Here is an 11,238-nt window from a genome sequence, read left to right as displayed (position 1 = left end):
AGGGAGAGGAGGTATTTCATATTTTTGCTTGCATATGTGTGTGTGTGTGTGTGTGTGTGTGTGTGTGTGTGTGTGTGTGTGTGTGTGTGTGTGTGTGTGTCTGTGTGTGTATCTCTATGTATGTGTGTGAATGTATGGATATGTGAGAGAGAGTGAATGAAAGGGATCTGTGCCAAAGTAATGCATGGGCTGTCAGTGGCAATTACCACTGAAAAGTGCTGTTTAGTGCAGGTGATAATTGCATGTGATTCGTAGTGAAGTGAATTAACTGATAATGAAGTCTTCCTCATTGCAGTTAAACTTGTCATTGCATCAGATTTTCTCTGATCATGTACAGTATCTCTTTTGGCCACTGCAGTTTATGCACGCATTGGAATCCCTTCTGAGTCCCAGGGTCTGAGCTGAGAACCACTCCTGTAACGTTATTTGCCATACATCCTCTGTACATAGTTTCTACATTCTGTGATTTATAATCAGTTTTATTGCAGCAATCCTGACTTTGTCTGCTCAGATTTAAGCTGCTTCTTTTTGGTTTGTAACTGGCTGTGCTTGTTTGTTCCTCATTAACCTGATAAACTATTTAAGTGTCTTTTAGAAATGTTGCTATTGTTTTTGGGCATTACTCATAAGCTGACACTTCTTACTTTAGTGAGTAGTACATTAGGTGCATTTTCTCAGTGCTACCTTACGCAGTAAATAACTAACACTGAACTTGTCTGTCTTAGCAGATGTGTATTCAGTTTTACATATAGTTATCAGCACGCTATGTCTCACTACTTTATATGAAATTTTTTGCAGTTTTTCTCTAGCCTTGCATTCATGTTTGTAAGCTGGAGGATACTGTGGTTACGTTAATTCTGTTGATATGATTTAACATTGATTTCGGTGTTACAGCTTTGCTTTACCCTCTTTGAGTTTAATAGTCGGCAAAAATCTTGCAGTATAATTTATAAGGCTGATATGCAATTTGAGTGCTTGACATTGATAAACCACTTAAGCATATCAGTTGCAGTTTAATTTTATGTGACATCATGGCAGAGGCTGGAATATGCACATCTCTAGGGCTGCAGGTTAAACTGAAGCCTCTCATTTTTGTGTTTCAGGGATCAGAGCAAACACCTCACTACCTGATTTAGGAGCATCAGACCTGAACCAGCCAAGTCAGACACACCCAGCCTATCCTGTTGGTCCTCAGGTTAGTAATTTTTAGTTTAACATGTTAATCAAGAAATACTGATCCATAAAAATAAAATGCATAATAGCATTAAATAAAGAAGACTACAATGCATGTGTGTGCATATATATATATATATATATATATATATATATATATATATATTTTTTTTTTTTTTTTTCCTTTGCTGGCTCTTTTGTAGCAGTGTATTTGTTTACAATGTTATTGCTGTTAGTAGCATAGAGATGTAACCCAGGCAGAGTAAGTGAGAAGAAATTACCACTTCATATTCCTCAGAGAAACAATAATGCATAAGGATTAATGTGTCTGTGTTTCCCTGTGGTTAACAGCAGCACTAAATGTCCCAAAGTGTAGCACAAATGATTTGTCATACTTCCTTCCCTATGGGTAGAGCAGGAGATCGCAGACTATCTCTAATGCTGCCATTCGTCAATACTTCTGCAGTGGACAGAGGCACTTGGAGGTTACATTCTCTTGTGGTTTGCTTAAAACAAGATCTGACACAGCTTTTCAGCAACCTCTTGGATTCCTTTTTGGGACACTGTGCTATATGGTTCATACAGTAAATTGAAAGGACTTGCCTGTAAGGAAATAGTAAAGACATATGTTTGCTTACTGTAACCACTGCAAATCTCTTGTTTATTTTCCTCTGTGTGCCTGACCACATGTAAAGTCCTGCCTTGTTTCCTCTGAACCCAGATATGTTGTAGTTTAGGAGATGTTAATACATCTAACAGTAAGCCATTTCTTTAGAAGACTGTGTCCTTCCAGCAATAAACTACAACTGCTAACATCAGGAAAATGGATATTGTCTACTGATCAGGCAAAGAAATGGATGCATAACATAACTTTAATTACTATAGCAGCCTCTTAACTAGGCAGTGACACTTTCATTTTACAGCAAACTCCTCTCTTTCTTACCACCACCGAGAGGTCATTACTGTGCATCTCCAGACTTCAGTGGTTAGAGATGGGGAATAAACACTCTCCTTCTTCAATGGCTGTCTCTTCATGACAGGTTCATTCAATTAAGCATAGCAAAATCTTATATATTGGTTATTTTTTACCTGATTTTATTTTTTAAATAAAAAGTCAAGACAGTAAAAGGCATTAGTTTACATAATACAGAAGAGTATATAAGGCTGGCAAAAGTAATGCATTTTAAAGACAATGCATTCCGTTAAGTAATGTAACTATATATAAAGTACCTGAAAGTAGCATAAATCACAGATATAATTATGAGCTAAAAATAACTTTGTAGTGCAATTATTCTTTTAATGTAATACTTATATTGCTAACATATATATAATATATGATATTCAGTTTAAGTCAAGCTGGTTGATGTGTTCCATGTACATTTTCATTTTTTTCCTCTCATTGTGCATGAATTTCTTCAAGAAAAAAAAACTTTTAGAGGTGAAATCCCACAGGGAATCTCATCCCCAACATACATGAGGAATATAGGACATTGCAGTTTAGGAATGATCCAAATGCTAAACAAAGTCTAAGACTGAGCTGTGCTGTAGTGTGCATAGGGGTGCTTTGTGGTTCTCATACAGCACCATTATGGATCAAGAGCATGTAGCAGTTACTGTTAGTAGGAATATTTACTAGAAAATTCAAAGATGCCTGTTTAGAAGAAATAATATACATATATTAGGTAATGGATATATATGTACAATGCATAAAAAGATTCAGGTAAGCTATATAAATATGTTAATGGTTGGCTAAATGCTAAGTTCACAGCTAAGACATTTGTCAGTTTATAGGACTGACTTCTTACTTATAAGGGCGAGGGAAGTACATTATGGAATACAGAATGTCAAGTATAATCCAAAAAAATATGACAACGTTCTGAGGTTCCTGTTTGCCTGTATGTATCTACCTATTAATGTATATTCTTATTTAAGGTTGTATGTAGGCATTTATGTGTAAGCATATGTTTGATATGTAATTATGTATACATGCATATATACATATGTGTGTATATTTACATGTGTGTACAAACAGACACATATAATTACACACACACACACACACACACACACACACACACACACACACACACACACACACACACACACACACACACACACACACATGCACACATCAAGTGTATACATGTAGACTACGCAGACTGATGTATCAGCATGCATGTGTGAATGTTCATATATACTTCTGTACATACACCTGTATGACTGGTCTTATAATAGTTGCTTTGTGTTGTGTACAGGTGTTATGCATGTACATAGGTGGCTTTATGCAGTTGTGGATGTATATCTGTGTGTGTGTGAGCTTAGATTTGCATGTATGCAGAGCTGTAGCATAAGTAGCTTTTTGACTATTTCCTGAAGATTCCTAGTTCCACTATCGGCCGTCACACATTTTAAGATACTTGTACCCAAATGCTGTTATTATATTATTCTCATGAAGTCCTAATTATAGGACAAAAGTGCTTAATAAAATATTATTGCTTGAGAACATTTGGCTGGTACACCTGATTCTAACATTACCTGTTGGTTATTGTTCTTGTTTGGTCACACTTTTACCACTGTCTTGGGCTCCTGATGTTGCATTATTATTATTATTATTATTATTATTATTATTATTATTATTATTATTATCATCTCAAATATATTTACCGTGGGATATGTTTCCCTTGTGTCTCTATTTAGAGGGGATATGCCCAGCCAAACTAACTCAATACCCAACTGCAACAAATAAGCAAAGAAACAAACAGACAAACAAATTAATGAATAAATAATGTTAAACTGAAGTCCATAAAACCTGTTCTGGTGACTGGTGCTGAGATGTTACCTACCATGCTACTAGTAAAAGAATCAAGAAGGCTTTGTTACAGTTGACAGTTATTTTGTTAATGTCAGTTTTATGTAAACTCTGTTTTATCAGTGATATCAGTATGTTTGTTGATGTTCATGAATATGCAGACTTACTACTTAAATTCACAACGAAGCTAAAACTGATTATAAACTACTTCAGGGTTCATTACTTAAATACATGCTGATAACCTTCCACTCCCTATCTGTTTGTTATGCTTGTGTTTTTTTTTTTTTAGTCACTGCTGACAGCACAACAGCTGGCGTCGGCAGTAGCAGGGGTGATGCCTGGGGGCACACCAGCTCTTAATCAGCCTGTCCTAATTCCATTCAACATGGCTGGCCAACTCGGTGGACAGCAGGGCTTGGTCTTGACTCTGCCAGCAGCAAATCTGACAAACATACAAGGCCTGGTGGCAGCAGCTGCAGCAGGAGGCCTCATGACATTACCACTGCAAAACCTACAAGGTGAGCCCACTTTATCTACAATGTTCTGTTTTACTGTGCAGAAATAGCTCTGTTGTCCCTCTGTGCAGTTTGGACCGTGACAATGTCAGATTTCCTCACACATGCAGGCACACAAGGAAACTGAAGATTTAGCTTCTAGTTTTGTTTTCTTTAAATGTATGCCCCTATACAGAGAATTTGACTGCTTTGGGGCATTTTAGGATACTTGCTTGATATTCAATCGTTTTCTGTGTGCAGATAGTAAATAGATAAACTATTCTATGATTACTTTCCTCTTTCACTCTTTACATCCCCAGCATACTCCAGTCCCCATTCATCTTAACTGTATTCAAATTATATTTGCTATAAAATTTAATTCATTTTCTTTGCCATTTGGAAATATTGATTTTTTTTTTGTTATTTACTGACTATTTCATACATTTTTGTGAGTATTTCTCTTTGTAACCTTTACTTGTTGAGCTTTTCTCCCCAGGCCTCAGCTGAAAAGGGTTTTTTTCTGAGTGGGATAGTGGTCTGATATTTCTTGTATGTGTTACTTTACCGTTAATGGTAATACAGCTTCAGTTAAAGTGAGATTGAAATGATGCACAGAAATGCACTCTTTTAAAACTGTGGGTAAACACCTAGATCAAAAGTGTGATCTTGGTAAGAATTACAAACAACAATAATTTGGTCTGGTTTTCACTCATTTACTACAAGTCTGATTGCCCTATGTTCATAACATCATATAATCAGTCTGTATGTTGCATGAAGTAAGCAATCTGTATGTTGCATGAAGTAAGCAACACTAAGGAATGCCTCCAGCAATAGTTTATCTAGAGAAGTTTGTCATGGGAATACAGATGTAATCCACTTCATGGTGTTGCATGGTACAGTCAGTATAATTTGCTGTGCACTTAATTTTTAAAATGGGAAAAACATCAACAGAAAAAAAGTCTGATGAGGGAAAAATAGCTTGTTGCAGAGGAAAGCAAAGACATGAAGAGAAATTAAGAAAGTAACACTATTGAAGAATGCTTACCGAATGAATCTGGAGGGTGATACTTTTGAAATGTATACCATTCATACTGCATTTACTCTTTCTATCAGTCTAACGACATTCATTATCTGTGTTATTCTTTCCCATGTACAGCTCATGTGCTCCATCTACCATGGTGCCTATGTATTTGCTGTATTCTGCTTCCTTCATCTCTCCTTCCTCTTCGTTTTTTCCCACTCTACCTATAATAGTCTTTCTTTTTGAATTTCAGGCCTACTTCAGCCCCAAAAGTTACAGATATCTTGAGTACCTATTTTCTGATGCCTGACACCATCAGTATATAGTAGTCTGCATACATTCTGAAATGTGACCTTGCCCCATATTTCATTCCTATTTGCCTAAGCTTTTTTCTTACCTCTGTCACAAATACTTTAATGATGATTAGGACCATCTCTGGATAGAGTGGGCAACCTTGACTCATTCACTTTCTTGCCTTAATATTTCTATAAAGTTCTTCACTGGCTAGAACCTCCAATTCTGGATTGTTGCATGTAGCATTTACCCATGTTGTGAAATCATGTCCACATCTCCTTTCCTCCAGAATGTCAAACAGGAAACTCCATGAGAAAGACTTGAATAATTTCTGCAGGTCACAGGGGCCTACTCCTTCATTTTCTCCTCTTTTTTGTTATAATTTTGGCATAAAATCTGCAAATGCCTACCTGTTGTTTCTTCCCTGTCTGCCCTTCATGAATCTGCTCTGTCCTTCTTGAATAATTCTCTGCAGGATGCTGCCTACTCTATTCACCAGTACTTTTGTTAGCATTTTGATATCTGAATATATTAGTAAGTGGCAGGGCTAGCCACCCTGCAGTGTAAACCTTAGCTCTAGATGATTGTCAATGTTGAAGTGACACCCTGACCCCGTGTGCAAAAATGGGAAAAGGGTTGTGGATGGATGGATAGATTGACCACTAGCTAACAGGACTTACTGGATTTGACCCTTCTTGCGACGTAATACCAACTGACTTTCCTTTTGGTGCTGCTAACTTTCTCTCCCAATTTTGCTGTATTCTTCTGTGAGAGTTTTTGCAAGGTTGCCTTCTATGCATTTATAAAATTCATCCTGAAACCCGTCTCATATTATCCTGCTCTGGTCATTTTCATTCGTTTAATAGCTTTCCTTACCACTTCAAGTGTGATTTTTTTATCAGTATTTTCTTCCACTGCAAGTGGACCTCCACTCTTCTCAGTGTCATAGCCACATGGTTTTTCCCCTCATGATTTGCACTATATAATTTCTTATGACAGCTAGCAACTCTTATTTTTCACTCATCTTCTATGATTGAGCTCCTATATTATTGATTTTACCCATTTCTTTTCCCATCTTCTTCTGATTGAATTTATTCACCAGGTGTTAACTCATGGTTTCCCAGTGAACCCACTAGAAGTCCTCCTATTAACATTTTTCTGCATCAAAGGTCTTCTGAATTTCATTCTGTTTCTTCCCTGATGGCTATTTCTTGGTTTGCTAGAATATCACCTCCTCCATTTCGTGCCAGATTTCTCTAAGGATTTTCATTTCTTCTTCTTCCAGGTTCTCTGATTTTTCTCTCATTTGCCTTTGTTAATATCTTTTCCTTTTGCACCATCCTATCGTTGATAGCTGCCTTCGCTCGATCCTAACAATTCTTCCCTAATGACTGCCTTCCTTCATTATTTTTTTTTTCAGGATTTCATTCACAGTGGTACAAGTGTTTCTTTTTTGTCTGGCACATCTGTAGACTTTCCTCTCTCTCTCTCCTCCCTGTACTACCTTTCATCTTTACCTTTCCTTATGCACGATCTGAGAATGGTCTTTCCTGAAGTTCTTTTGTTTCTATTTTTCCTGATTTCTTGTTCCTCAAAACAAAATATCTGTATTTTGCTTGCTTGTGCTAAGCAGTTTCTTGTGAAAGTGTGTTCCCTCTCATTTGGGTGTCCCCCCCTCTCTCTCTAGCAGCCCCTCATCTAGACAAATGCATCCCCTTTCTGCATGCATTTGTCTAGCTGTATCACAATATTCTGGCAGTACTCCTTTTTTTTTCAAAAAGTCCATCCTTTTCTGCTTCTGCTCTCTAGTTCTTCTCTTTCTTCTAATTCTCATGACTTGATGGATCTCTTACATAATTTTTGACATGCAGATTTCCTATTTTCTAATTGGTCCCCATGTATTCTTTTCCTTTGCCATATGACCAACCTTCGACCTCCACTCTTTTTGCATTCCTCTGTAATTACATGTAAGCCTCTTGCAAATGGGTTTGCTGCCCATTTTTCACCACACTTTTTTTCACAAATCCTTTGGAAGTATTCCTTCTAAGTGTTTGCCACTTTCTTCTGCTTTAATTTCTGTTTGTTGTGACAGCATTATCTTTGCTTTGATTTTAGTTAGTTTACTGTGCATCATTATTTTTTCTTTTTATGGGTGTGAACACCCCCTGCATTCCACATGATTAAAAAACATTTCTGTTCTCCCTCTGATTGAAGTTTTCCTTCATCCTTAGTTCTCCAAAATTGGCCTGTGTGTCCTTGGACTTATGCTCAGGCCCATCTTCCCAGACTTACTGCCTGGAGTCTAGAGCTCAGGCCCATCTTCCCCAGATTTACTGTCTGGAGTCTAGAGCTCAGGCCCATCTTCCCAGACTTACTGTCTGGAGTCTAGAGCTCGGGCCCATCATCCCCATACTTACTGTCTGGAGTCTAGAGCTCAGGCCCATCTTCCCCAGACTTACTGTCTGGAGTCTAGAGCTCAGGCCCATCTTCCCCAGACTTACTGTCTGGAGTCTAGAGCTCAGGCCCATCTTCCCCAGAGTTACTGTCTGGAGTCTAGAGCTCAGGCCCATCTTCCCCAGACTTACTGTCTGGAGTCTAGAGCTCAGGCCTATCTTCCCCAGAGTTACTGTCTGGAGTCTAGAGCTCAGGCCCATCTTCCCCAGACTTACTTTCTGGAGTCTGGGGCTCAGACCCATCTTCCGCAGACTTACTGTCTGGAATATGGTGCTCAGACTCATCTTCCCCAGACTTACTCCCTGGAGTCCAGAGCTCAGGCCCATCTTCCCCAGAGTTACTGTCTGGAGTCTAGAGCTCAGGCCCATCTTCCCCAGACTTACTGTCTGGGGTCTAGAGCTCAGGCCCATCTTCCCAGACTTACTGTCTGGAATCTAGAGCTCAGGCCCATCTTCCCCAGAGTTACTCTCTGGAGTCTGCTGCTCATGCCCATCTTCCCAGACTTACTCACTGGAGTCTAGAGCTCAGGCCCATATTCCCCAGACTTACTTTCTGGAGTCTGGGGCACAGACCCATCTTCCCCAGACTGAATCAATTATGGCCTTGTGGTGGAGAGATTCTATTCAGCAATATTCTGCATTTAACTTCAGTGACTTATCACTGGACTGTTTCCAATACAGCAGCTCTTTGGGCTAAGGAGGATGGGCATGTACCACCGGCTGCACACGTGAAGAAAACAATGTGCTACAGTATGTACATCATCAGGTATGCAGGTAAATTGCTTTGACATGTGTATAATCAGCCTGACACATTTGACAAAGTATTTCCAGTTGACACATCTAGAAACAAGAGCGGCATCAGAAGCTTTGTAGAGTCAGGTCAACCTGAGAGAGAGAGAAAAACAAAAACATAAAAAGAACAAAATTTAAAAAAGAGCTGTGTATGTCCTGTTTACTGCATTCCCTTTTTGGGGGCTGTGCTGTCCTTAGTACTGAAAGGGTATGAAGATTAACACTAATCAGCATACGTTTCCAAAAGTAACAGGTCACATAGAGCACTGTGCTTTGTCATTTGCTGTGCACTTTCTAGAATAACAGAAATTGAGAATATAGTAAGTGGCATTGAAAGAGACCTATTCATTCAAATGAGATAGTCTGTACCAAAGAAAACTACATTACTGCTAAGCTGTGAAAAAAATATATAATCGGATGCAGAGGTATCATTAAACTGGCAAGTGTGATAAAATTTAAAGCAAGTTATCCTCAATATCTGTGTCATGCTAAATGACATTGACAAAGACCCAAAGAACTAGGTAAGAATAAAAACCAAAAAGCTCTGTTACCTGTGTAACTTTGGAGGGCACTCTCTGCTAACAGTAAAGTTTATTCTTACTGGGCAAAGCTCCCGTGGGGTGTATTATATGTCTAAATGGGCAGCTATTGATGGGTCATTGTATAAATCCAGGGCAACTGTTTTTAGAGTCTGTCTTGGTTTTGCTTTTAAATGTTCATATAAGGAGGCAATGGAAGAAGTTCGAATTAAAACATGCATGAGGGGAAGATGGTGTGCACTTCCTACCTTGACCTAGCCAAAGCCTTCGACACTTTTCCCCACTCAGACATAATAGATAAACTGTCTCAGCTAGGCATCAACCCATATGTTACCAGATGGGTAGCTAACTGGTTCACTGATAGAACCCACTCAGTCAAAATAGGGAAGCCACCTCTAGTAGTAGATCCGTAACAAGCGGCATACCCCAAGGATCAGTCTTGGGGCCTCTACAGTTTGGGATATACTTTTCTGAGGTACAAGCCAAAACCAGTGGTCTGTGGCTAATCAAGTTTGCTGGTGACTGCAAGCTGGGCGCTGTCTTAAATTCCCCTAGTGATGTGAGCATCCTCCAAGAGGGCCTTACCCAAACTAATGACTGGTGCCAGAAGCATCGTCTCAAACTGAATGCCAAGAAATGCATCATTATCCCCTTCGTGGAAAACAGAGTCCCCACTAATTATCACATGAATAACAACATACTAAGCATGCAATCAGTCGTGAGGGGCTTGGGCACCCAAGTTGATAGCAACCTGACTTTTGACCACCGAGTTGCCTCCATTGCATGGATGACTTTCTACATGGCCCACCTCATAAGTAAGGGTATTTCATCCAGGAACAAGGAGGTCATAACATCCCTGTACTCATCCCTTATCAGACCCATTATCGAGTACAATGCCCCCTTCTGCATGTACCTTGCCAAGCACATGCAGCAGCTGCAGAGAGCACAGACATTCCTGACCAGGAAAATCTAGGGTCTCAAACACCTGTCCTATACAGATAGGCTAAAAGTCCTGTCCCTCTACTCAGTCTTGTACAGACTGCTCAGAGGTGACCTGTGTCTGGCATACAAGGCCGTCTCAGACCCAGCCTTGATGGCGTTGCTGAATACCCATAAGTCAAACTCCACTAGCGCAACCCACATGCAAGTCCTCAATCTGGTCTGTGACATTAATAGGACTTGTTGGCGGGATAGATTTCTGTCCCAAAGACTTCCCCATCTGTGGAATAGATTCCCTCTCCATGTCAAGCAGAGTACCTCACTAGCCTTCTTTTAGAAGAAGCTGGATGACCGGATGGGAAACAGAAAATACACCCCTGGGATCTCATCTGTGTCCCTGCTGGGCAGAAGAAACAGGTGCTGACATTGTGAAACGTGGGCAAAATTCTTTGCTAAGCTTATGAGGGCCTTCGGGCCAATAGCCTAATATCATCCTATGCACCTATGAACCTATAAAATAATTTTTAGTTACTACAAAATCATTAAAAGTGATGAACAAATATTTTTGATGTTTAAGTGTGGGATCAGGGGTGGCTCAGCCTAAGGATGAGACAGTATTTGACATAAATTCACCTATTCTGGTGTGTGAGATTTAGTATCTAGAGAAAATTTTTCTGCTCAAAGGTTCATACATGTTTACAGACTAAGAGCCATTTTAAGCCAA

At 39.3% G+C, this 11,238-nt stretch overlaps 1 protein-coding gene across 1 annotated transcript in view; it reads left to right on the top strand.

Annotated features, from left to right (window-relative positions):
- The first annotated feature begins 329 nt into the window (after nt 1-329).
- POU6F2 (POU class 6 homeobox 2) overlaps nt 330-11,238 on the top strand; it is a 1,132,881-nt gene continuing 1,121,972 nt past the window's right edge. The window contains exons 1-3 of the mRNA XM_044065593.1: nt 330-336; nt 1,104-1,195; nt 4,272-4,500. Coding sequence (XP_043921528.1) covers nt 330-336; nt 1,104-1,195; nt 4,272-4,500 — 328 coding nt within the window. The remainder of the gene's footprint in view (nt 337-1,103; nt 1,196-4,271; nt 4,501-11,238) is intronic.

This window comes from Protopterus annectens, chromosome 3.part0, assembly GCF_019279795.1.
Source record: "Protopterus annectens isolate FY-2018-M chromosome 3.part0, PAN1.0, whole genome shotgun sequence".
Lineage (NCBI taxonomy): Eukaryota > Metazoa > Chordata > Ceratodontiformes > Protopteridae > Protopterus > Protopterus annectens.
Note: the sequence above shows the minus strand (reverse complement) of the source record. Positions and strands in the feature narration are given on the sequence as shown.